General features: G+C 39.2%; 1 protein-coding gene across 2 annotated transcripts; it reads right to left on the bottom strand.

Annotated features, from left to right (window-relative positions):
• Positions 1-27973, bottom strand: TMEM64 (transmembrane protein 64). 2 transcript variants are annotated; one of them, XM_045454287.1, is made up of 3 exons: positions 27013-27964; positions 9622-9777; positions 1-3854 (listed from the first exon to the last, which is right to left on the bottom strand). In XM_045454287.1, exons 1-3 carry the CDS (start codon positions 27808-27810, stop codon positions 3663-3665), a joined length of 1146 nt encoding a protein of 381 aa, XP_045310243.1. In that variant the 5' UTR covers positions 27811-27964; the 3' UTR covers positions 1-3662. The 2 variants fall into 2 exon arrangements, with proteins under 2 accessions (XP_045310243.1, XP_045310244.1); XM_045454288.1 differs by lacking the exon at positions 9622-9777 and having other exon boundaries at positions 27013-27973.
• Between the last annotated feature and the right edge of the window lie 10 nt (positions 27974-27983).

The raw sequence follows: 27983 nt of genomic DNA, 5'->3' as shown, positions 1-27983 counted from the left end.
GAAAATAAAACATTACCTTTTATTTTCTCAGGCACACAAGTGATCTAGGGTATCAATTGTCAAGAGATTTTACTGATTCACCTTTAGAATGATCTATTTTAAATCTTTAGCTACCATAGAAAATAGTCTGCAGCAATTACTTTGCAATTCAGAAGTACCATGTTATAATTTAGCTGTGAAATAAATGAATAGTTTATGTTCAATATGCAAGGTTATTAGAACTCCTGAGTTTCAAATATCCTGTGGATCAGACTCCTCTCCCTTCTTTAAAGGCTTTTAAAATTAAAGAGATGACCATTAAAAAAATTATTTCTAAATAGCTAATTATAACAGAAATCAGCAACATCTAATCTGAAAACCAGATAGTGTTATTTTGACCATCATTCTGATACCCTGAGTGGCCTCTGATTCCATCACCAAAGTCATCAACCTAGGTGAGTATCACTATTCCTGAGGTCCTCATATACTTTTCTTCTTCTCTGCAAATGCCACTTGCTTTTGAATAGCACAGATTTAGTTTACCATGCATCTAAGGATTTACCTGTATCACCCGGCACATACCTAGCTGCTTTCTCAAGCATTCTAAAGCTAGTCCCACAAATACATAAATAAGCCAGAGCACCTTCCCCAAGAACAGTCCAAATCAGCATTGCACATTAACACACACAGAAACGCCGGGAAATGCTTGTAGCTATACCACTTAGCTCAGTTACAGCCAGAACAAGGAAGAGTAACTAGTGAACTTAGCCTCTCAAGGAGGGAAATGTGTCATAGTCATATATCTGACCCTAACAAAGCAAAATCATCTTAGCAAGGTTTGCAGTTGGTTACAAAGTACATCAAACAAGAGTATGGGGAACAAACCCACACAGTCACTCTTGAACACAAACTCAAAACACACATTCTAATGACAGAGATTGGGTTCTGGTATTTTCATAAACCAGAGTACAGATTTCAACGTATTTCACAAATCATATGATCAAACGAAAATGGACATGAAAGCACGTTTAATTATGTACATGTTTTTAAAAAGAGGTGCTGTTTTAAAATAGTCCACATGACAAAATTTGGCAGAGTACATAAAATCATTAACAATAAACCAAAAAGTATGGAAAACTAGGGGGAAAGTCCAAAGAACCAAAAATAGAGCATATCTTTCATCAGATTTAGAAATTATGTATATTGTATGCTTTTTTTTTTTAATGTGCATAAAGCAACTCTATGCTGCAGTTTGAGAAATCAAAAAGATTTTATTTTACAAACACACACACTGTATGACTGGAGGCATTATTTGGGCAACATAAAAAGATCCGGGAGAAACTTGTTGCTGCCATAAATCGGGGATGCGGGGTTAAAGATGGAGTGAATAAGGCATGGCAATACTTCGTACAACTTTTAGAGAGCACATCTAAAACCCAGTAACCAAAAATCAGCTGGCAAATGGCATGAATATAACGGATTATTGTTTACTTGGAGACCAGAAATAATGAAGAAAAGGAAAACTGCAGCTTTAGATTAGTATTTTAGAAACAGTAAAACCATACTATTTTAAGTAAAAATGGATGATTTTATTATATAAAATTATGATGGGCAGAATACAGAAAATTTATTTCTCTTCTACCTTTACATATTTAAGTATGAAACAAAATGCAACAACTGGGAGAACTCATTACAAACTACCAAAAGGGATTCATTTGGTGAAATTATTCAAGTTACAAAATGCTAAGTAAATAAATGCACTTCAAAATACATGAAGTGTAACACAAGTATGAAAGTAGTGATCTTAAATGATTCCTTTAACAGAAACTAACCAACAAACAAGAAGCACAAGAAAAATATTGTCAAGTTAGAAAAGAATAAATCAAACATATTGTTCACTGGGATTATTAAACAAATTCTTTTAAAAAATAAAAACACCTAAACAAGTAATTAGGATTTAAAAAAAGGATAAGAATATTCCAGTATTATATATATATTTTTTCTATCAATGAAAGAAAGACTGGAGGCCAATTAAGTACTATAGACCCAGGTGCCTCTAAGATCACTTGCACTGAGGTCTTCTTGGCATCGACATGTAAGTGAACTTCACCATTACCCAAAGGTGAGAAAATTTATGCATTACAGAGTAAAGGAAAACAATTATGACTGCAATAGGGCAAAAAACTTATGCATTAAAATGATTAAATGCAATGCATTCTCTAGCATAAGACTAGAATAACCTGCTCCCAAAAGAACTCTTTTGCACTTTAGTAAATCAGGGCAAAGGTTTTACCCTGAGGAAAAGGCAAATGGGAGGTCTCTGATAAGGTAGACTCTTCATAGCCAAAAAAGACACCAACCAGAAAATGTGCATTCATGTCTATAATCTGGGTTGTAAAAACCTAATCATTAAGTTCACAAACCATTTTAAAAACATAAGATGATAAATGAATACTACATATGTCATATGGATCATATGCCAAATTACTGTATGCTATACTCCTAAGTGCTATTAATAAATACACTCAATTCATGCTACAAGAGAAAGAATTGAGACTTAATTTCACATTTCAGAATTCCTGAGTCTTATCAGAGAAAAACAAGTACCAAAAAACAAACAAAATAAACCTACATTATAGTAGGGCAAATAATACAAATTTGGGTATTAAGTCAATATTACATTTATAGTTTTAAAGCTGAAGACTATGGGGACAAATATATATGTAATTCGGTGGTATTATAAACATGATTTTAAAGCTTGGTTTTTTAAAAAGGCGATTTGATCAAACAAGGCCACCTGAGTGACATCTTTAATGATGGAAAGCCCATCATTTTAAAAGAGTAGATCTTTATCTCAAAGCCTAATGATGAATATAAAAAGAAAAAGAAATTTACTAAAATTTTTTAGTAAGACTGCAATGGGACAGCCCTTTGATGAAAGATCTAATGAGCGTAAAGCCAATGTAATGGAATTAGAACTTGAGTTCTAATTTGAGCCACCATCCATTAAATAATTTCCCTTTTGCCTTGCATATTACACAGTGAAAATAAAAAGGTATCTTAAGAGCACTTCAGTCCCACAATGTAGGATTTAAGCTTGTGTGAATAGGTGTAAATGGCCCTGCAATGATGCTTGCAAAAATACATTCAACCCAAAGTTAATGTCTATATTCTAACTAGTAAAGAAAAGGGAAGCAAAGTGGTCCCTCTTAAAACAACAAAACAAAACAAAACTAAACATTATCTTTTCTGGAAAGGACAAAGAACACCTAAATAATGTCATACATTTAAAATTACATACTTCTACTCATCATTGTAAGTAGGGAAGATGCAAACAACTACTCAGGGACTTTATAAATAAAGACACTAAGCAGAAAAATATTTGGGTTATTTCTTTGTTCGTAAGTACCCAGAAAGAAAACAATTAAAAAACACTAAAGTGCAGACCTATAGGCCATTGCGGGCATAATAAACGATAAAGAGGTGCAGCCCAAATTTGCATCTACGTTTACACTTACATATCCAGAAAATGATTCTTCCTTTAAAAAAATTGTGCAATTTAAAAACGAGTCAGTTTTGTTTGTGCCGTAATACAATTAGAACTTGTCTCTGCCCCACTAGTAAGGTGACCACTAGACCTCAGACAGCACACTAGCTCTCGACAATCATACATTTTGTTAGAGTCATACAATATTGATTCCACCTCCAGAAAATGTTAGGGTCCTCTTGTTGTAGAATGAAGAGCCACTGGTATTTGGTTGATTGCCTTGAACCAGAGAGGTTTTCAGTTCCATTTCACAAGCTACAATAGCTGCATTCAGTTCCACTTGAGCTCGGTGAACTACGTAAAACATGAGGCCTATACTTATAATAATCTGTGGACAAAAATAAAACATGACAGTTAATCATATTTTACACAGAAAAACATGGAGAAATAAATCCCATAAATATTTGGCTTAGAAATGTTTCAAACGGGATGCCTCTCCAATATGGTCAGGTAAGATTTTTAAATGGGTTACACACAGTTTCCATTCATTCTTTCCTTGGCTGCTTCCACTGGGAAGAGAGGGCTGAAATCTAGAAGTAACCATCAGAGGATATCAGGCTAGCACGCATACATCCTTTTTAGTCCATATAAATGATGTTTGCTTGATACAAGTCAAACTCGTCTCCTGGTACCAAAGAGCTTCCTTCAAGGAATAAAAAAATAAAATAAACAAAACAAAACAAAACAAAAAAGTCTAAAATAGAGGCAACAGCCGGCTAAACTTTATTAATGTAATTAATGATATATCTTTGCAGGACTATAAATGTCCACAGGTATTCCCAAGCCCACTTAGAGAGAAGCACTACCATTTACAAATGAACTATCTGGTGCAGCCAAACTTTAAAATACTATGAACCGCTTTAAAAAAGTGAAATGTCGGGGCGCCTGGGTGGCGCAGTCGGTTAAGCGTCCGACTTCAGCCAGGTCGCGATCTCGCGGTCCGTGAGTTCGAGCCCCACGTCGGGCTCTGGGCTGATGGCTCAGAGCCTGGAGCCTGTTTCTGGTTCTGTGTCTCCCTCTCTCTCTGCCACTCCCCCGTTCATGCTCTGTCTCTCTCTGTCCCAAAAATAAATAAACGTTGAAAAAAAAAATTAAAAAAAAAAAAAAAAAAAAAAAAAAGTGAAATGTCAATAAACTTCAAAACAAATTAGCAAGAGATCATGAACATGAAACTGTCTGTACTTAAGGAAAAGCAAAAACAAAGGAAAACATGATGATCAAGAAAAAAAAATGCCCAAGGGCTATGAAAAAACGCATTGAAATCAAAATCCGGTGCTAGTCTTGACTTAACCGCTCAACTAGTGATGTGATTTCACATCACTAGGGAGGCTTCTCCCACTGTCCTATAGGAACCTGTGGTCCCTCTTTATATGTTAATGTGCTTTAACATTCTATATACAGTTCATCAGAATGTCTAGGCAGTACATATCTTCTAAACTTAAGTTTTTATTCCAAACTTCATTTGTAAGTCAGTTCTTTCGAGTTTGGAGCAAATATTCTCAGGCAACAAGGTTAGGACAGGTAATTTTTAATGTCCCAGTAAGTTTCAAAAAAGATCAAAGGCTACTCTAACCATAGTGACCCTAAAATATAACATGATATAAAATAAAAGCCTATCCATAATTTTAACAGTTTTGTGGGAAAAGTATTCTAAATAGAAGCATTGAGGGTAGTGAGGGAAGTGCCGAGGCAGAGCATAGTGGGGGTGGGTTGGCGAGGGGAACTTGGAACTTGTGCAAGGGGGGGGCATTAATAAATGGGTATCCAGTACTCCATAAAATTCTTATTTAAGCTTATTTATTTATTTTGAGAGAGAGAGAGAGAGCAAGAGCAGGGGAGGGGCAGAGAGAGGGAAGGAGACAGAGAGGGAGAGGGGGAGAGACAGAGAGACAGAGACAAAGAGAGAGACACAGAGAAAGAGAGAGACACAGAGAAAGAGAGAGAGAGAGAGAGAGAGAGAGAGAGAGAAACTTACAAGCAGGCTCTGCATTGTGAGCATGGAGCCCAACGCGGGCTTGAACTAACGAACCACAAGATCATGACCTGAGCCCAAGTCAGATGCTTAACCAACTGAGCCACCCAGGTGCCCCACAATTCTGAGCAAATTAGGTATTTTAAAGGTGGGCCTTCAAATGCTGTATTTGCTCTCCTAAAAAACAAGATATACTAACTGATATGTAAGTTTGATACCTATCAGTGTTATGGTGACACCATGGAAAGATGTGGAAAACTGACTTGGGGAGGGTGCAGGAGAGCTGCTGAGCTCTGCCTCAGACATGCTGGATTTGAGGTGCCTGTTGGATATCCAAGGCAGTGCAGTGAATGGGTCCAGAGCTTAGAAAGAAGGCTGAGCTGAAGATGTGTATTTGGGAGTCTTTACGCAAATAAACCTAATAGCAGCCACCATAATAACTGCATTTCCAGGAAGAAGAGTTTTCAGAGTAAGAACACAAAGCTTAGGCTAGAATCTTGAGGAATATCAATTGTGGGGTGCAAAGAAGAAGAGATGGTGACAAATGAACCAAGCACGTGGGAAAAAAAAAATCAAAACAGCTAAGGGAAGAAAGCGTTTTAAAAAGAATCTTAGGTTGCTGAGAGTTCAAGTCAGATGACAACTGGAAAGTATATCTGATTTTGACAAAATTAATGATGACAGCCACAGAAAATAGGCTTAAATCTAGTGAAAAACTTTTTCAGGTTTCCAGTGAGGGTAAAATCTTTACATGGGATTTTCCCCAGATGCGCTTGTAGACCCAGGGCCTGGCAATATGTGCTGATTCTTTCCCCAACATACTACCTTATTAAAGAGTAAAAAAAAAAAAAAAAAGGAACAAAAACCTGTTTTATAAAGTTTCCTTATGAACACAAAAGAATCAAACACAAACAAATGGACCAGCCTTCCACAGAAAGCCATCTCCTCCACCGTCAACTAGAGAGCAGGCTGAGAGCATGAGCAGAATACCAGACAGTTAGTAGATTTCTTAGATGGAAATTGAGGGGTTTCCCACTTGAAGCGTTCTGATTTTTCTGTTAATCAAGAAAGGCAATCTGTTGAGAATGAAGTGGAAAGTGGGGACAGGAGCCAAAATTAGGAGGAGTGAAGATAGGTTTGCCATAGTCATTGAGGAAATGGGGGGTGGGAAGACAAAGGAAACAGTTAAGCTATGGGGAAATACTGAGAAACCAGAAGTTTTGCAATCATGAATTAAATATTACCAATGTGGTTGTATGACTTCCCCCAAAACAACAGGTGCGAAACATACCAAAACTTGGATTCATCCAGGGTTTTGGTCAGTGGGTACACCAAAAAATACAGGGCATGGACAAGAGTAACTGAATTGCAAGACCACAGCATCTTAAGTTGGATTTTTGTACAAGAAATAGTTGTTCCTTCCTCTGAACATCTATTTTGTATTGCTTTAATTTTACAGATGCTGTGGATTCTATTTAGGTGGCTATAAAGCTCAGAGGCAGACGAGTGACTTATTTCTAGCAAATATGAGAAACCTCACGAATACACTTACTCTACTAACTTTAACCTAAGCTTCATCCTTTGTTCCCATGTTAGTTTCCCTCTTCACGCGGACTTCTTTTCCCTCTTGTTTTATTCTGTGTTCTTTTGTAAGCTGAATGAAATCCTTTCTGAAATATACTAAGTTAGAAGGAACATCAACAAATAAGTCCGAGGTATAAACATGCCTTTATTTTTTTTGTTGTGGCAGTTATTGTTGTTTTTATAAACGTCTGGGCTAAAAAATATTTGCCTTTCCCCCCTGTCTTGTAGCCTAAGCTGAAATTTGTCAACTCAAAGGGGTAAGAAGTTGTTGGAAAAAAACAAGACCCTATATTTTTAGAAGCACTACTGACAAATGCATGAACTACTTTGTTCTATTATAACTCCACTAATTATAGTTGAGTGATTTACTAAGATACATAGAAACAAAGTATCAAATAATGAAAAACTTATGAAAACTACTGATAATGACCAATTCTAATTACTCAAACATAATGTAATGGGAAAAAAGGTATTTCGAATGGGTTACTCATTTTCAGAAAACTAAAAAAAATATAAAATGTGCTTAAATATATGCTAAAAAAAAAATCTGTCATTCAGGGGCAGCTGGGTTGCCCACTTGGTTAGGCTCTGACTCTTAATTTCAGCTCAAGTCATGATCTCACGGTTTGTGAGTTTGAGCCCCACATTGGGCTCTGTGCTGACAGCGTGGAGCCTGCTTGAGATATTCTCTCTCTCTCTCTCTCTCTCTCTGCCTCTCCCTTGTTTGCAGCCACTCTCTTTTTCTCAAAATAAATAATAAACTTAAAAAAATCTATCATTCATGGGGTGCCTGGGTGGCTCAGTTGGTTAAGTGTCCGACTTCAACTCAGGTTATGATCTCACGGCTCATTAGTTTGAGCCCCATGTCAGGCTCTGTGCTGAAAGCTGAGAGCCTGGATGGAGCCTGCTTCAGATTCTGTGTCTCCCTCTCTCTCTGCCCCTCTCTGACTCACACTCTGTGTGTCTCTCTCTCAAAGTGAAATAAACATTTAAAAAAATTTTTTAAAAATCTATCATTCAGGTTCTTTAAAATACATACACATACACGCATGATATATATCATGCGTGTGTGTGTGTGTGTGTATGTACATATGTATCACGTTGTATAAACAAGTAAAAACAAAATGGATTCCCGAATAGGAAAAATATTACAAATTTTTTCTTAAAGTAAGCCATTCACTTGATAAGCTTTATTTATAGCTCAATGTAAATATTCCTGGACTTACTAAACTTCTACTACATAAGCACAAAGAAAATCAACTCTGGCTTTATTTATCATAGTATTTTTACTATAGTAACTTAAAAAGAATAATGCTAAAAGCAAATTTGTAATATGATTAGCATATATTTAATAACTATAAATTAAACCTAGCAAGTGAGGAGACCAGGAAGATAAGCTGGCTATCTCAGTGTTATCTGCTCTGTAAACTATCGTCCTGGCTATGAGCATGGTTCCCACGGCCAACTACCTTGGTTCATGTCCTGGTCCAACCCCTTGCAGCTGAGACTTTAGACAAATCACTATCTACTGGTGTGCTGATAAACTAGCTCTTGGAGATCAGAGGTAGGAGTCTTGATTTGGAGCACCTGCCATTTTCCATAGTATAAATATTCCTGCCACTGCTGATGTCGCCGAAGAGTTGGGGAGAGATGTATGCAATTAGTTGGACATAAGAAAAGGAAATACCTTCTAGTGTTTTGGTAGGGATTAAATGAGCTTAAATATATGGCATATAAAGCTCTCAAAAGTTATTATCATCGTCTTACTAAACCATCAAAAATGTTGGTGATTTTATATTTTCAAAAATCTCAGGAAGCAAATATAGCACAACTTACGAAATGAATTTTGAACTCTTCCCGTTGCAACTTAAAGGCACTGAATAAATGTGCCTACATAACAGGATTTTTTTTCTTTTATCAACCTTTTATATGGAATTGTATTACCCTAAACTATATTACAATTTGCATGGTAATAATAATCCATTATGCAAATCTTACTTGAATTTGTAATGGAATACTTCAGACACTTTTATAAAGCAATCCTTTCTAAAAAAAAAACCATTTTTTTCTATATCAAATTGTACTAGAAAAAAAATTACATTGCCAGTATAATATTTTTTAAAAATACCAATTAGAGTTCAATAATTTGAAGATAAAGTCAGATAAAAACCCAACCCTACCAAATCTCACTAAAATTATCTTCAGAAACATAGTATTAATGACACTTCACAAAAACTTGAAATAGAGTGATGACTGAAAATCACTGCAAAAAGAACCCTATTTTTGTCATTCCCTTTGTTTTAAGAGAATTTTTAAGAAGCATCAGTTCAGTTCTATGCACTTCCATATATCCACAATTAAAATGTAAATGTTGTAAAAATATGAAGTATGATTGAAAGAACAAGAAAAGAAATAAAAAGAAAAATTCTCTTAAATCATTCTCAATGAAATCTGTTAGGTTTAAAATAAACAATGCCATACAAAAAGAAAAAAAAAAAAAAGAGAGAGAGAGAGAGAGAACCCTTAGCCTTAAACTCACCTGTAAACAAAACACAAAATATCCACTAACACTCTGTTCTGCAATGACATCTTCCATTGTCCGCAGGGTGGTACCCAAGTAAGAATTCAGAAGCTGGGTAGGAAGCAGTCCAACCGAAGATGCCATCAGATAGTTGGGTAAGGAGAGATCAGTAATCTAGAAGAGCAGATTAAAGGGAATGATTCGTTATCAAGTAAAATTTCAATTTTACATAAAACTGTGTGTACAAGTCTTGCTAATGGTTTTTCCTTGGGAGTAGAAGGAGCTGAAATATTTTACAAAGCATTCTCATTTTTTTTTTTTTTTCAACGTTTATTTATTTTTGGGACAGAGAGAGACAGAGCATGAACGGGGGAGGGGCAGAGAGAGAGGGAGACACAGAATCGGAAACAGGCTCCAGGTTCTGAGCCATCAGCCCAGAGCCCGACGCGGGGCTCGAACTCACGGGCCGCGAGATCGTGACCTGGCTGAAGTCGGCCGCTTAACCGACTGCGCCACCCAGGCGCCCCACATTCTCATTTTTTAAAATGATTATAAAGGGTATACATGTAGAATGTAGATTGAGAATGAACTAAGAGTTTAAAGAAAAATTTTAATATTCCATGATTCTACCACTAAAAGATAACATTTGTGATAATATTTTTCTTCGATGTAAATAAAATGTGCACACACGCGGATCACTCTGTAAAAACAGATTTGTAAGTTTTCCTCATGTCATTAGAAATCTTCATAAGCGTGTTTCAACGCCAGTGTGGTTACTGGGCTCTGAAGCCAGATAACCCTATAATGGCATGCCGGTGCTGAGAATTCAATGAACTCTTTTGTCTCTGAGAATCAGCATTTTCAGCTGTGACCTGAAGGTAATAACATGGTTGTTGTCAGGATCAGAAATATTAGCACAGTCAGGAGCAAATGCCTAGCATGGGACTGACTCTCGAAAAGGTAGACATGATCATTACTACACAATTATACTACCACTGTGTGGATATGGTACAATTTAAGCATTCTTCTGCTATGGAATATTTCAATTGCTTCCTTATTTGTTTCTTTGTGTATATGTGATTATGTATTTATATTTTTGCTATTATAAGTTAAAAAAAAAAAAACACTCCGATGCAAACCTTTGTATGTTAACCTGTGTGGCAGTGTCTAAAATATTCCAACAAAACTCGTCCTCTGGTATTCATGCCCTTATGTGATATTTTCCCCTAGAATGTGAGTTGGACCTAGTACTTACTCCTGGCAAACAGACTATGGCAGAAGTGAGGAGATGTTTCTCTCAAGATTAGGTTACAAAAAGAATGGACCTTCAGCTGTCCCTCTAGCAGGTAAGTAGCTCCATGGAGAGCGCCATGTGCAAGGAACTAGGGTCCTCAAGCCCACAGCTAGCAAAGACCTGAGGCCAGCCAACAGACACATGAGTGAGCCTGGAAGCACATTCTCCCCCAGCCAAGCCTTATGATAACTAGAGTCCTGGCCAACGCCTTGATTGCAGGGTTGTGAAAGAAACCTGAGTCAGAGGCACCCAGCTATGCTGCACAGGAATTCCCAACCTACAGAAACGCTGAGATAATAGATGCTTATTTTTAAGTCACCCCCTTTTTGGAGTGTTACACAGGAAGAAATGACTAATACAATATGTATCTCCACTATTTAGGATGCATCACTAGGAGTAGAATTACTGGATCTAACAATAAAACCTGTTTTCCAAAAAAGTTCACACTGATTTACATATCTATCAATGAATAATGCATAAGTATGTCTATTTCCTCATACTCTTACCAACTTTAAGTATTAAACTTCAATCTTTCCTAATTGATGGGGTAAAAGTGATATTTTATGATTGTTCAATCTATACATTTTAATATATATTAATATTAGTTTTAAACATACATTTTTCTGTTTGCATTTTTTATGGCTTTCCTTGTTCATATTTGCCCAATTTTACTGGAATGTTAATTTTTTTCTTATTTATTCATAAGAGCTCTTCAAATATATGGGCAACCTTTGTCCATTATATTTGGCAAACATTTTCCTCTAAAGTATTCCTTATCTTTTATGTTTTGACATACAAATGTTTCATAATTTTTGTATAATCAAATATTACCTATCTTTTCCTCTGACTTTTCCTTTTTTTTTTTTTTTTAGCTTTAAAAGGTCTTTTTAGATTTATTTTTTTTTACCTGCATTTCTCTTCTGATTCTATTTTCCTTTTTAACATTTACCACTTATTCCTTCTGGAATTTAATTAAAGGTGAAGATACAGCCTTATTCCTCCCCTTCTCCAGTAGCCAGTTTTCCTAGCATTACTTATTGAATAATTAATAACTTCTCCTATGATTTGTGATGTTTACTTTATAACAAATAAAGAAATTATATGTAAAAGGGTCTACTGGGAGCTCTAACACTATCCACTGACATCTTTTTTTTTTTTTTAATTTTTTTTTTTCAACATTTATTTATTTTGGGGACAGAGAGAGACAGAGCATGAATGGGGGAAGGTCAGAGAGAGAGGGAGACACAGAATCGGAAACAGGCTCCAGGCTCGGAGCCATCAGCCCAGAGCCCGACGCGGGGCTCAAACTCACGGACCGCGAGATCGTGACCTGAGCTGAAGTCGGACGCTTAACCGACTGCGCCACCCAGGCGCCCCTCCACTGACATCTTAAATCTTATATTGAAACCAGATTGTTGTAAAGACTATTAGTTAATATCTGGATACAGAATTCCCTATCCTGCAAACCCCTTTATTAGTCTTCTTTTTAAAAATGCCATAACTATTCATACCTATTCATTTTTACAGATATATTTTAGGACCATTCTATCATTCAAAAAGAAAAAAATCAGCAAATTTTCTACTGGGATTAAGGTAAATTTCTAAATTAATCTGAATAGAACTGAAATCCCCAGAATATTCAATTATTCTTATCCAGAAATGTGTCTATAATTATTCAAAACCTTTCACATCTCTTACTAAAGTTTGATGGTTTTATTCACATATTATACATTTCTTATTCATTTATCTCTAAGCATTTGTGTTGTGGTTGCTCCTGCTTTTAATTTTGAGAGTAACTTTTCTATAGCCCCATCTAGGTTTACTTGTATGTAAGAAAGTTTTTGGCCACTTTACTAAACTTCTATTTGCTAATGTGAAGATCTGATATGTTAAAAGAGTAACCTACAGCTAGTCTAACTACAATCTAATCTAATAACCCTGTAAATCCTATTTTCAGTAAAGCTACATTCATCTCTATGCACAGATCATTAACTGGAGACGTGCCAATGCTGGTCTGGAAAGAATACTATAGTGACTGGCTAACAATTCAACTAAACAATCACTGACTCTATTTTGCCCAGGCCAAGATGTTCCGGTAGGTGCCTGCAAGGGACAGAAAGTAGGGTACAACTTCTACCTCAAAGGATTTACAAACTGACAAGGACACATCAACTACCCCAGGAAGGGGGGCTTGAGAAGGACTGTGTGGAGCCTTAAAGAGTAAACAGGGATTAGTATGAGCTGCAGGAACAGGGGCCAAAGGGCAACCATGTAAAAAAAAAAAGCAGCATTCGAAATGGACTCTGAAACCTAAATATGCGTTTGGCAAGCAGAGATAGGTGGGATGAGGAAGCTAAGGCGTTCTAAGAAGAGAACGAACAAGGAAATGTGATACAGAAAGTACAGGATGTATCAGTGAAGTTGGCAGCGAGGTTTGGATTGTTTACAGAGCACACGCAAGGGAAGCCTGTACAGGACAAATACTTGGGTGATACTTGTTAGGGGCCCGGAGGGAAAAGAGAAGTAAGTCTGTACCCAGTAGAAAAGTACTGGGGAATGTATAGTCAAGGAATGATGTGAATCGGGTGAAGAAAGGTTCCTCTGTCAGTTTGGAGTACTTATAGGAACAGAGACCTTTCTTTAGAATAAACATGTCAAATATATAAAATGAGTAAATATGACAAAAAAATGAGTCACAAAAACTATGATACTGCAGTTAATAAGATCACATTGCATATTTTGGAAGCTATCTTACTTTTTTTAAAGTTTATTTATTTATTTTGAGAGAGAGAGAGAGAAAGGCAGAGAGAGAATCCCAAGCAGGCTCTGCACTGTCAGTGCAGTCTGATGTGGGTCTTGAACTCACAGAACCATGAGATCATGACCTGAGCTGAAACTAAGAGTCAGATGCTTACCCAACTGAGCCACCCAGGTGTCCCGAAATTTGCCTTTAAAATAAATATTTCAATTCCCAAAATGTCAGAATGCAAAGCTTTAGTCCATAGTCTTTAAATGAAGACTTAATGAAGTAATGAAGTTTCTCTAAAATGCAAAACTGACATTCAGATAGGACATCAGTAATATCCAAATGGTGATATTAAGAACAGATCTCATAAATGTGAAACAACTCTGCAACTCAACTCTTTAGTCCTTTGTCCAAAGCAGAAATCAAAGTTCATCAAACCCTTTTTTGACAAAACCTCATCCTAGGGAAAAAGCAAGTGTTATTGTTCAAATACATGCCCTTTCTGAAAAGATGTATATCCAAAGAAAGCATGCTACATGCTAAGATCTTACTCAGAATCTGCATCTAGCGCCATTCTTTGAAAATCATAATAAAGTGAGAATACTTGTTCCCAAAGAGACCTATCCAAACTTCTCTCAATAAGTTCTTATCCACCAACTTCTTAAAAATCTGTCTGCTTGTCCTACTTGCCAGAAAGACATTAAATGTGAGCCCAGAATATTTCCATTGGAATTCCTGCCTATAATATCCTGGGATCTTGGCTCAAGATTATTTTCCTACTCCAAAGAACTCCTAGAAATCTCAACCTAGGATGTCATTGTTGTCCTATTAGTCGGTTTCTATGATCATAAATACTCCAGTAAGAGTTTTAGGGATGCTGAGTGTTACTTGACTGCCATCCTCCCATGCTTTTAATACTCTAGAAGCACCATAAAACTATATGCATTCCTGCGGGGCTTGAACTCAGGAACCCCAAGCTCACGACCTGAGCTGAGGTCAAGGTCAGACACTTAACCAACTGAACCACCCAGGTGATCCTATGCATTCTTATTCCCAAAGGTACTGGGCTTTTTGGGGCACCTGGGTGGCTCAGTCGATTGAGCATCTGACTTCGGCTCACATCATGATCTCACAGTCTTGAGTTCAAGCCCCGCGTCGGGCTCTATGCTGACAGCTCAGAGGCTGGAGCCTGCTTCGGATTCTGTGTCTCCCTCTCTCTGACCCTCCCCTGTTCATGCTGTGTCTCTCTCTGTCTCAAAAATAAATAAACATTAAAAAAAAATTTTTTTTAAGGTACTGGGCTTTTACTTGGGGATGTAATTCACTTCTCTGGGCCAGTGGGGGTTAATGTAGAACATTCCCTTATACCAAATAGATCCTGAAAACAAACAGCCCACCTGAGAAGGAAAAAACAAAACAACAACAACCAAAAAAAACAGAAAAAGAAAAAAGAAATGCTTAACTCTGAAGAGCAAGAGCCGACTTACGTTTGGGGCTGACAGTAAGAGAACCTCTATTTTCAGATGCATCACTCGACTGCTTGTGGAACCTGGGGACTGCTGTCCTCTTAGGCACTGTACTAAGTACCCTCGCCAGGCAGCCCTGCCTCAAGCCCCTCCACTTTTTCAGTTTATAGCTATTTATACAACGGTTTTACCGGCTTTAATTTAATCCACTAAGAAACTTTATCTAATTTTTACATACAGTATCTTGACATAGATCTAATTAAGAATATAGGGGCACCTGGGTGGCGCAGTCGGTTAAGCGTCCGACTTCAGCCAGGTCACGATCTCGCGGTCCGGGAGTTCGAGCCCCGCGTCGGGCTCTGGGCTGATGGCTCAGAGCCTGGAGCCTGTTTCCGATTCTGTGTCTCCCTCTCTCTCTGACCCTCCCCCATTCATGCTCTGTCTCTCTCTGTCCCAAAAATAAATAAACTTTAAAAAAAAAAGAATATAAACGTGATCTACTGTATTCAGAGGAACTCAAATTTTATCCACAGTTCTATGAATCTAATATTAGTTTTAGTGAATTATGCTTTCCTGAATTTTCTTGGTTTATACAACATGGATGCTGTTTTATTGACAAGGTTGCTTAATTAAGGTAAATTACAATTAAACACGTATTTAATAATATTATACAGAAAAAAATCATGAATCCCCAAAATATTTATTTTTATTTATTTTCTTATATAATTTATTGTCAAATTGGTTTCCATACAACACCCAGTGATCATCCCAACAGGTGCCCTCCTCAATGCCCATCACCCACTTTCCCCTCTCCCCACCCCCATCTACCCTTAGTTTGTTCTCAGTATTTAAGAGTCTCTTATGGTTTGCCTCCTTCCCTCTCTGTAACTTTTTTTTTCCCCCTTCCACTCCCCCATGGTCTTCTGTTAAAGTTTCTCAAGATCCATATATGAGTGAAAACATATGGTATCTGTCTTTCTCTGCCTGACTTATTCCACTTAGCATAATACTCTCCAGTTTCATCCACGTTGCTACAAATGGCCATATCTCATTCTTTCTCATTGCCAAGTAGTATTCCATTGTGTTTATAAACTATAATTTCTTTATCCATTCATCATTTGATGGACATTTAGGCTCTTTCCATAATTTGGCTATTGTTTAAAGTGCTGCTATAAACATTGGGGTACAAGCGCCCCTATGCATCAGCACTCCTATATCCCTTGGGTAAATTCCTAGCAGTGCTATTGCTGGGTCATAGGGTAGATCTATTTTTAATTTTCTGAGGACCCTCCACACTGTTTTCCAGAGCAGCTGCACCAGTTTGCATTCCCATCAAGAGTGTAAGAGGGTTCCCGTTTCTCCACATCCTCGCCAGCATCTATAGTCTCCTGATTTGTTCATTTTAGGCACTCTGACCAGCGTGAGGTGGTATCTCAGTGTGGTTTTGATTTGTATTTCCCTGATGAAGAGTGACATTGAGCATCTTTTCATGTGCCTGTTGGCCATCTGGCCCAAAATAATTTTTAAGAAAGGAATGATCAAAGGAAACGAAAGTGAGTACAGTTTGATCTTTTCATCTAATTACTATTTATTGATAAACTGTGTGTTTTATCATATATATATCCTCAAAATACTTTATCAGTATTTCAGAAATAGTTTGAAATGGCAACTATTTGACCCTTGACCCTTGAACAAGGGTGTGAACTGTGCAGGTCTACCTGTACATGGACTTTTTCCAGTAAATACAATACAATACTGTAAATGCATTTCTCTTTCTTATGATTTTCTTAATAATATTTTCTTTTCTCTACCTTACTTTATTGTAAGAACATAGTGGATAAAACATTATTTGTATATAATAACATACAAAATATTTGTGAATTGGCTCCTTATGCTTCTGGTCAACAGTAGGCTATTAATAGTTATGTTTTCTGGGGAGTCAAAAGTTATTTATAGATTTTTGAGCGGAGGGCGGGGTTCAGTGCATTGAGAGTCAACTGTAGTATTCACTTCCAGAAATATAAAAACTTCAAAACCAGTTTAAGAAAAAATATTAACTGCCCCTTCTCCCTTCCTTTTCCCTCCCTCCCAAAATACCTCTCCCTGTGTCCCCTAGCTAGACACATCACAAGTCAGTCACACAGCTCATTCCTCCCTCATTCCCAAATCCAATCATTTGCCCTGTCTTGTCAATTCCACTTTCTAAATACCTACGAAATCTACCTACTGTCTGTTCTATTCCTATTCAATCTCTCCTCTCTAGTCTTCATACCCAGACTTAACCTGCACTCACCACCTGTGCTAATTCCTGCTGAAATCTTTTAAAAATGCAAATGCAGGGGTGCCTGGGTGGCTCAGTCTGTTGAGTACCCAACTCTCAATTTTGGCTCAGGTCATAATCCCAGGGTCATGGGAGCAAGCCTTGCATCAGACTCTGCGTTGAGGTGAAGCCTGCCTGAGTTTCTCTCTCTCTCCCTCTACCCCCCTCTCCAGCTGCTCTTTCTCTAAAACAAGAAAATAAAATAATTTTTTAAAAAACTTTAAAAATGCAAATCTAATCCTGCTTTAACTCTGACTGCCATCAGAATAAGGGTCACATTTTTCAACAGGCAAAGTGCTTCACGCCCTAGCCTCTGATTATCTCATGCTTCAAATCACATTATGTTCCAGGCACATCAAAATTCTCTTGTTCTTAGAACACTTCTTGCTCTTTTTTCCTTTTGGGCCATTGTACATTGTTCCTCCTGGAGAGGAAATTCACACCTCCTCCCACTCCTCTACTCGGGCAAAAGTCCTACACTGTCTTTCACTACTCAGTCATCAGTGTCTCTAGCAAACCTTCCCTAAGCTTCCAGGTCTGCATTAGGAACAGCATTCAAGTTCTCTGACAGGACACTAGGCACTGTCACTCCCCAGTCCCCTTCACACTAGTGAGTAACCGAAGACTTCACCATCTGTTTGCCCTTCACCCCTTCCCCAGACTATAAATTTTGTAAAGAAAGGGACCCATCTGTCTTATTCTTCACTGTGTCTCTAGTCTTCAGCAAGATGCCCATTATATACTATTAGGTGCTAAATATATGTTCATTGGATGCTGACTGTATCAACATCAGAAGTGTTTTATAAATGTGGAGACTTACAATAATTGCCAGTTTTTAAACAGGTTAGGATGCAAGTCTACTTGTAATCATCTGTTCTGAAATTGAGAATACCTTCCTCTGTCCCCCAAAAGGAAATCATGTTATAAATGGAAATTATCAGCAAAATGTATGCCATAGTATACCCAGAATGCGATTTCTCCACTAGACTGTAAGCACCTTAAGGGATTTGGGATGAACTTTACGTTATGTACTGCGATAACTCTAGCATCTAGAACAGCCGTGGGCACAGATTAGACACTTACTAGTTACTTATTAAGTGAACACTGAATAAATACTAAAAGCATTTCCAGTAATCTCTGAGGTCAAACTAATGTCAAGGCTGAGACCTTCTGGTTAAGTGGCAACTGGGAAAGTACTGAGAAAGTCTTGGTACCGGAAAGAAAAAAACAAGGCAGGGGCTCTGAGAGACCCTACTCTAACAGCTGAAGAGGCTTTCAATGTACAGGCTTCTACTGACAAAGATGGTTAGGTCAGTAGGTCTATTTACAATGCAGAGGCCATCTTCACATACACAGACTTTTTCCTTAGTTTGATGTCCCTAAATGAGGAATTGTTTTTAATGGTTCCTAAATATTTTAAGAGTCACAGATCCATTTGAGAATCTGATTAATACACACACACACACACACACACACACACACACACACACACACTAAACCCTTTCCCCAGAAAAGAAATACACTCATACTTTACTGCATATAATTTCTGGAACATAGTCAAAAAGATCTTATTATAGAGTTGAAAAACTATATAGACTAATTATTTTTACTCACCCAACAAAAATTTATCAAATGCCTTCTATACATAAGACCCAGCTCTCAGCAGGGATAAAAATACAAAGATAGAAAACCATAGTTGACTGTGTGGTCACTGTCTGTCATTCTGTGCCAAATTTAATAACCACAATGTTCATTACATCCAGTAAGAGGCCACAAAAATCGTTTACAACATTTACTCACAATGTTATATAAGGAAAGCACATGCAGCCATCAAGGCAAAGACTAGAAAAATCAACACTAAAATGTTAATGACTATTTTCTTCTTTGTACCTACTATACTTTGCAAATTTTACAATGAACACTGCTAAAGAAATATTGTTGAAGTAAGTTTTAATAAGACTTGTCTGCTTTTAAAGAATTTTTTTTTTTTTTTTTTTTTTTTTTTTTTTTTTTTTACCTAGGAAGGGGTAATAAGACATTCAGTATGTGTTAAAAGATGCAGTAGGCTAGAGATACTGATTTGTGAATTGTAAGCCCAAAGATGAAGCATAAAAACCACAGAAACTGATGAGATAACTGAAGAAAAGCACAAAGAGGGGCAGTTTCAAGGAAGTAATGGCCAGTTGTACTCCGTGTACTGTGGGGCCTAAGGGTGTGAGTTGAGGTGGCATCACATTTGTCAACTTGGCCGTATGTGACCCTTCAGAGACAGACCCCAAGCTCCTTCAAAATACAGCCTGATCTCCATCTTTCTATTCCCTCCAAACTATACCACTGGCAGTGAATCAGTGTATTTTAACAGGGAGAAGAAAGGATCATTAGATACATTGGTACAGTGACAAGTATCACAACCCATCAACTATACTTGAATCTGTGGTTATATCCATGATACAGACAAAGAATTTAAGACGAGAAAACATTTTTTTTAACATTTATTCATTTTTGAGAGTGAGAGAGACAGAGCACGAGCGGGGGAGGGGCAGAGAGAGAGAGACACAGAATCTGAAGCAGGCTGCAGGCTCTGAGCTGTCAGCACAGGGCCCGACGCGGGGCTCGAACTCACGAACCGCGAGATCATGACCTGAGCTGGAGTCGGACGCTTAACCGACTGAGCCACCCAGGCACCCCAGCTAACGCATACTTCTTTAAAATGGTTCCAATGAGAAGTGAGCCAGGGTGAGGGGTCAGGCCGTGCACTTTTAAATTTACTAAGTTATTCATTTCTATTTTGTTTGCATTTTACTCACAGTGCACATATATTTATTGCTTTTGTTTTCTAAAACATAATTTTTCAGGGGCACCTGGTGGCTCAGTCCGGTAAGCAGCCGACTTTGGCTCAGATTGTGATCTCACGGTTCATGAGTCTAAGCCCCAGATCTGACTCTGAGCTGGCAGTGAAGCCGGCTTGATATTCTCCCTCCCTCTCTCTCTCTTTCAAAATAAATAAACCAAAAAACCCCCCCAAAAAACAAAAAAAAACCCACACTATTAAAAAATATATTTAATTTTGTTAAATACAAAGGTAAATATGACACATAGCAGAGCATAAGGGCCTCTTCCTACAGTTGCAGGGCTCAGCTTAATGGTTGCTTTATTACAGTGACTGATGAAGCTCTAATACAAACTTTTTCTATAAAATGCCAGGCAAGAAATATTTTAGGCTTTGTAGGCCACAGGGTCTCTACTGCAACTGGGCCATTTTAGCTTAAAAGTGAGCCACAACTAATATAAATATGAATGACCATGGCTGTAGTCCAATAACACTATTTAGACACTGAAATTTGAACTTCATGTAACTCTGACATGCACAAAATAGTCTTTTGACATTTCTTCTGATCATTTAAAAATGAAAAAACCTGGGGTGCCTGGGTGGTTTAGTTAGTTAAGCGTCTGATTTCAGTTTAGGTCATGATCTCATGGTTCCTGAGTTCAAGCCCTGTGTCAGGCTCCACACTAACAGGGCAGAGCCTGCTTGGGATTCTTTCTCTCCCTCAATCTCTCTGCCCCTCCCGACCCCACCCCAACCCCCCTCCCCTGCGTGCAAGTTCTCTCTCTCTGTCTCTCTCTCTCTCCAAATAAATAAATAAACTTTTAGAAGATGAAAAAAACATTTTTGGTTTGTATACCATATAATATCAGACAGTGGACCTAGTCAGGGACCACAGTTTGCTGACCCCTGTTGTAGAGTCCTGGGATGATGTCTAATTCAACTATGTAGGACTGTGCCCAGAGCCTGACACGTGGGAAGTCCTCCATAATATTTATGTGACGCGCTATAGGGCAAGTGCTCTGAAACTAGAACCAAGAAATCTCTGAGAAATTCAGCTCTTCTTGGAACAACAATGGAATATTGGGTAAGTTCATGACTACCGTTTACTAACTGTATGCTCTTGGGTTACTTTGCCACTTTGTATCTCAGTTGCCTTAGTGGTAAGATGAGGTTTAGGGTTGATATGAGCATCAAACAAGTCACTATGTGCCTGTGAGAACAGTGCCTGGCAGTTAGTAAGTGCAATACAAATATTTCTGTTAAATTACAAAAGAAAAAAAACTCTGAGTTTCAATGCCCTCCTTTTGGAATGCAGAGGATAGAGAGAAGGAAATGGTAAATAATGAGTAAACTATATATTTAGTCACATCACATAACAAGTATTATTAAACACACTTTACAACAGAAAGTATGGCTCAAAAGAGTAACTATAAGTATCTCAAGATGTCACACTGAATGTCAGGACCAAATCTGATTTCAAGGGTGTGATATCTGTCCTCTATATCACTCCACCTTTTAGGCAAGGATAGCCCCTCAAAGGACTGCTGTAATGATTAAGGAGGATCATGTATGTTAATTTGTTCTGCAAACTGCAAAGTGGTATATAACATATGAATAAGAGAATCTTTCACGCTTTGCTTCATGTTTTTATTTTAGGTTTCAAAAATTAAATGATGATGGAAACAAAATTTCCCATGGGGAACTATGCAAGAAAAGGAACCTACCACACCTTTGACTTTTTAAGTTTTTCTATGACCAAAGTAAAAAAAGAGAATGACTTTTAGGATCTCCCTTCTGGCAGCTGCAAGTATCATTATGAATTCTGTTACTCATAACAACCAATTATCACATAATATTTTGGGGATTAAAATTGACATTTCACAGAAGGTAACTGCAAACTGTAGAAAAGTCCAGATGTCTCCAAGGGAGCATCTTAGAACAGAACTTACAAGACCATTCTAATGCGCATTAAATATAGGATGGGATGTTCTTCTTGTGAATGTTTTCAGTTTTCAACTTTACAGACAAGTTTCTGCTAGACGGCTTTACTCTTTTAGGATTCCAGCTCCTTCTACACCTCCACCAACCGTCCTTCTGTATTAAGAACTAGTGTGTTTTCCAGCAACTGATAAAAAGGAAAACTTGGAAGTTGCAAAGCTACAGGCAAGACTTGCTGTTTGAATCTGAAATATCATGTGTACCTCTTAGAATGCTTGGGGTTCAAGAAGTTAACACATCAAAAGGCACTTAGTAACCAAGGAATGGCAGGAGACAGGCTGCAGAGGTATGTATGCTGTGAGGGTTTGGAATTTATCCTGAGGGGAAAAGAAAACCCACTTGAGAGTTTCCTGCAGGGGAGTAACAAAATCAGATTTTTCTGGATAGAGAAAAAACTGGAAATCCTTAGCCCAAAGGCAAGGAAACCAGGTAGGAGGCTTAGACGCCTGAACCAGACTGATGGCAGTGGGCCAAACCGAAGTGTTCAGGAGGCAGAATCCACAGGGTTTAGCCAAGATTAGTTGTGGGGGAGAGAGGAGGTAATCAAGTGACAGAGTCATGAAGACTGCTACCCAAGCACCCCAGTTTTATCTCCTTCCTGGCAAACGCATCGCTCTTTTGAAATCAGCGCTGGCCATGTAACTTGTTCAGGCAGTGAATAGTGGGATTATATCCAGATGAAAGCTTTAAAACCCTGTAGGCAATCCACTGTGTCCCAGTAACCAAGTGAAAGAGGGTGGCTCTGTCAGCCTGGATCCCAGGGTAAAAGTGACATAAAGCAAAGATTCCCTGCCCCTCCCCCAAACCAAGCTGAATCTGGATCTGTCAACAGGTAAGCAAACCTTTAATTCTGAACCTACTGAGATGGAGGGGTTTTCACTACCGCACAATGTAGCCTGTCCTGACCGAAGCTGTAAGAAATGCTCATCCTAGGGGTGCCTGAGTGGCTCAGTCAGTTAAGCGGCTATTTCTTGATTTTGGCTCAGGTCAAGATCTCATGGTTCGGCTCCAGAGTTCGAGACTTGCATGGGGCTCTGCACTGACAGCGTGGAGCTTGCTTGGGATTCTCTATTACTCCCCCATGCTTGTGCTCTCTCCCTCCCTCCCTCTCTCAAAATAAACAAAGGAAGGAAGGAAGGAAGGAAGGAAGGAAGGAAGGAAGGAAGGCAGGCAGGCAGGCTCACCCTAGAGGTATGTCCATAAACAACAGTAGTTAGAAGCACACATAAACTATAAGTCTATATATCTGTCTTAATAGGCAGTAATAACTACAGATACAACATTAAAAATGGGGAGGGAGGAGCTTTAACTATTTCCCAGCAAAAACAATAGCTACATTTTTTAAAAAGGAAAAAATTTAAATATGTACTTGGGAAATTGTATTTCTTATGATCTAAGAATTGATACTATAGAGTGTTATGTACTTTTTTCCTATTTCAACAGTTTCAAAAGTGGAGGGTCAGCTTGCACATCCCTTTTTAGCACAGACGGGAAGAGCAAAGAAATATGGTTAATAACAGACACAAAGCAAGGGAAAACCCCTTTTGTTCTATATGTTAACCATTACAATCAACTTCTGCCTCTAAAATGTAAATTCCACTTACCTCCACCACTAATAATAATAATAATTGCTAACAAAGACTGAGAATTGACTGTGTCAGGCAAAGACCACCTTCACTGCACTAGCTTATTTAACCTTCATAACTCATCATGGGCTAATCAAGGACTATTTCCAAAGCCTATGCCGCTCATGATCACTCTATCTCACTTAAAGTAAGCTCAGATAAATTTCTTTAATCACGGACATTAAGAAAATGAGTTTTAAGTGGAATAGAGGAGAAAGAGGAGGGAGGAAGATCTTTAAAAAGACAGGAAGGGAAAAAGAAAACAAGAGAAATATGCCTGGGAAGCAGGCAGCTGTGGGCAGTCAGAGGTTTATGGGGATACAGAGGGTGGAAGTAGAATGATGTTATACAAAGCAGAAGAGAAAGTCAAACTATAGCAAAAATCAGTCTAACCTAAGCTTTCTTTTCATCTACATACCCTGGGTGAATTCAGTAAGCTTTTTGGTTGAAAGAACTACTAAAGCAGATAGTTAAGAATAACAGAAATGACCAAAGAGAAAGTAACAGACTGTATCCACTGGCTCGACAACCCACCCTGCTTAGGGCTAGAAGTAAGAATTTTACAGTATAACGCACCTTATCAGCCCATCTTGGTTCCCAACCTCGGCTCCCCACCTGGTAGGTGAGTGACCCTGAACAAGTCACTGGAGGGCTGAGCCTCTGTCTCTTCCCCAGTAAAACTGTGCCAATAATACCTATTTCAAGAGAACATTTTTCTTTTTTTCCTTCTTTTCTCTTGAACCCACAGCACCAACTTGAGACTTGCCCCTTGTCAAGTGTGGTTTCAACTACATAATTACGTTCAATTATTTCCAAGCACAAACTATAACTTTTTATTCACAGATTTAAAAAGACATTATAAAAAAAACAACAACTGTCCTACCTTTAATTAATAAATATATAATGAATCCTCATTATATAACCAGGACTACACTACGTACTAAATATGCGATGCAGAAATAGAGTAATGGGTTGAGACCCTATCATCAAACCATAGTGCAAGAGTTTTACTTCACCATCTATTCAGTACTTAGGTGCCCTTGGGTAACCAAATAGTAATGGTGACAAAAACCAACATGTGTTTGTTAAGCCAGGCTCTACTGCATGTATTTACCTTATGTAACAGTCTCAATAATCCTATGAAGTAGGTACCACTACTTCCCCCATTTTTCAAATAAGGAACTGACCACACAGTGGATAAGCAACTTGACCAAGGTCACCAGACTGTATGCAGACGACAGGCCTCTAGAGCACCAGTCCTGTGCTCCAAACTATTAAACAAGAGTCTACACTATATGCATAAGCACATTCTCCAGGGCTGTTTTAAAGATTACAAATAATATTTGTGAAGAGCTTAGGATAGTAAGCACACAGTAGGTGAACAAGAAAACACACAAGGATGCAAGCCATACTGGAGAACAAAGCAAACGTTAGAAGGAAATTATTCGGGTTCCTTAGTCCCAACCCTCTTCCAAAGTCTTAGGACACTTGATCTATTATTATCCAACGTAAGGTCAAAGTTCCATGTTTATACTTCATACTACAGATTGTTGTAAAAGGGAAAAATTTAAGTCAAAAAACATATCAAACCACCATAAACACCAAACTTTCTCTTCACAGAAAACCCCTTAGCTATCTCCATGCCTCCATGAGCTTCATTCTACAACCATTAATGATGTTGGTCAGAATGAACATGAGATTTGCAAAAGACGTTTAAAAAAAGAAAAGAAAAAAAAATTCTTAATTTCATCACAAAAATGGGGTAGGTTGGTTAGAATTATTCTTTTTTTTTTTCTTTAGATAAACTGCGAGTTTATTCATGTTGTTTAACCTGATGGTTACAGCTTGTTAAAGTTATATATTGCTTTAAGAGCGATTGGTGGTGATAAAAAACTATTCACAAAAATGAATCAGAAGTCATTTGGGCTTTAAAAGGATACCACACTCCTAAAAATACCAATTTTTATCTTTTAGGAATGGGTCGTTGGAATTATTCTTAATACAAAGCAAAATGAGAAAGTTTCCAGAGAATTTGTTTTTGAAGCAATACAATGTATCAGAATCACTAACAGAATATAAAATACATCTATCCCTATGGTTTTGAATGCTGTATCTCTTAACTTCCATACAGTTTTATTTAAGTCAAGCTGAAGGGCTGAGTTCCTAGAAATCTCTGTATGAACTCTTTGTAGTTTTGAATCATTGAATTTGGGGAACTCAGTAATCTAGTTCAACCCCTTCACTTTAGAAAAGAGGAAAGCAAGGGAAGAGAGAGTTAATCATTCGTTCCAAAGTCATGAAGTTTGTAAAGACTGGCTTCCTTTCTTCCAGTCGGATGATCTCCTCTCTAGGAGTATTCCTATTCCTCAGTTGCACTGAGCTAGAGAAAGCTAAATTGGATAAGCAGAACATACGAGTATTGGGCAAAAAAAAAAAAAAAAAAAAAATGTAGGTGTGTATAAAGAAAAATATATGCTCACTAGGCAAAAGGTCATACGTCCTATTTTGTTTTATCCTCTACCTAGTGATTTCAAAATGAAGTTCCTCCAAAGAAAAATGAACTAGAGGATTTCTCCCTTTGCATTGTACCAAAGCAAACTACTTTATACTTTATGGAGAAAAGGCCTACTACAAATTTTAGGAAACTCTGTAATATGGAGTCTGAAGCTACGCCCTCCACTGTTTACCCAAACACTTCCTTTAGCCCCCGTGTCCTTAAAAACTTGAGTCAAAACCCGGGATGCATTTATGCAGGCAAGAGGGAAAGCTAGGAATGTGAAGCCGTCACTCCCTGACTGTTGCCAACCACAGAAATAAGATGGCAAATGTATAACATGGACATTTTCATTCATTTCTCCTTAAAGTTAAAAGGACTCTTCCTTTTTAATCAAACTTATACGCCAAAAAGGAGTAGTTCTTTCTCTACCAGATGTCCCTTTGAGGCCCCGACTTAAAATCGGTTTTATTTGTGTAAGATTCCTCAGCGTGCGACGCAAAGTGATCGGAACTCCTGTTTGTCAATGTCACTTCTCTGTTGGCATTTGTCTGATGGAGCGCCCTCCCAGGGCCGTCACAAGACCGCTGGAAAACAGCCCCTGGAAACGGATGGGGGCAGCGGGATACCACTTACCGAGAACACTGCATTCTGAAGCCCAAAAGGTATGGGGGTCAGTCTGGCCAGCGCCACCACTTTCAGGCCGCTTCCTCCCTCCACCACGCGAATAACGGCGCTCAGCTTCTCGCTGCTCTGGATCCTGGCGGCCACCCAGGAGGTGAGGAGCCGCTTGCAGACCACATGGGCGATGAAGGTGCCGATGAGGACGCCCACCACCATAAGTCCCATGCCCAGCACGAAGCCGTACAGGTAGCCCGCGGCCACGTTGAGCACGATGTAGCCCCAGCCGCAGGGGAACGACACCACGATGAAGCCCACGACGAAGAGCAAGACCCCCAGCAGCGAGTCGAGGCTTTCCACCCAGAGCAGGAGGTGCTGCAGGTAGCGGCGGACCAGGGCCAGGGAAGCGAAGCACAGCGCGGCCAGCACGCACACCAGCACGAGGCTCCGGCACCAACAGGTGCTGCCGAGGCAGCAGCAGCGCCAGTTTCTCACCTCCGCCACGCCGACCACCACGCCGCCGCCGCTGCCGCTCCCGGGGCCGCCCGCCAAGGCCCCGCCCGGCGCCGGCAGCTCCGAGGCCGCAGGCGGACCGTGGCGCTCCAGATAGGCGCCGAGCAGGGCGCCGGAGGCAGCCGCCGCCGCCGCTGCCGCGCTCGCCCCGCCCCCGCGAGGGAGGCGATCCGCCGCGTCGTCCCCGCCCGCCGCCCGCGGCGTGGCCCAGCGGGCTGGCAGCCCGGCGCGGCCCTGGAGGGCGGCGTGCTGCAGGAGCCGGGGGAGTGCCTGGAGCAGGCTCCCGCCGGGGCTCCACATGCCTCGGCCGGCGCGGGCCCTCAGCCGGCCAGCCCCCCCGCCGCGGCGCCTGTCAGGCGGCGGCCCTTCATGGCGCCCCTCACGCCCTGCCTCGACTCCCTGCGTCCGCTCAGGGGGCAGGAGACGGCCCGGGGTGAGGGTAAGGACTCAGCGGCGGAGGGACGGGTCCGGCG

This window comes from Leopardus geoffroyi, chromosome C3 (assembly GCF_018350155.1).
Source record: "Leopardus geoffroyi isolate Oge1 chromosome C3, O.geoffroyi_Oge1_pat1.0, whole genome shotgun sequence".
Lineage (NCBI taxonomy): Eukaryota > Metazoa > Chordata > Mammalia > Carnivora > Felidae > Leopardus > Leopardus geoffroyi.
Note: the sequence above shows the minus strand (reverse complement) of the source record. Positions and strands in the feature narration are given on the sequence as shown.

What these genes read in the sequence shown, in the direction of transcription:
- TMEM64 (XM_045454287.1), bottom strand. Translation starts at nt 27,810, where the DNA reads ATGTGGAGCCCCGGCGGGAGCCTGCTCCAGGCACTCCCCCGGCTCCTG. An exon ending in TTCAGAATGCAGTGTTCTCG is followed by an intron (nt 9,778 to 27,012) that starts GTAAGTGGTATC and finishes CTGCTCTTCTAG; the next exon opens with ATTACTGATCTCTCCTTACC. An exon ending in ATTTTGTGTTTTGTTTACAG is followed by an intron (nt 3,855 to 9,621) that starts GTGAGTTTAAGG and finishes TTTTGTCCACAG; the next exon opens with ATTATTATAAGTATAGGCCT.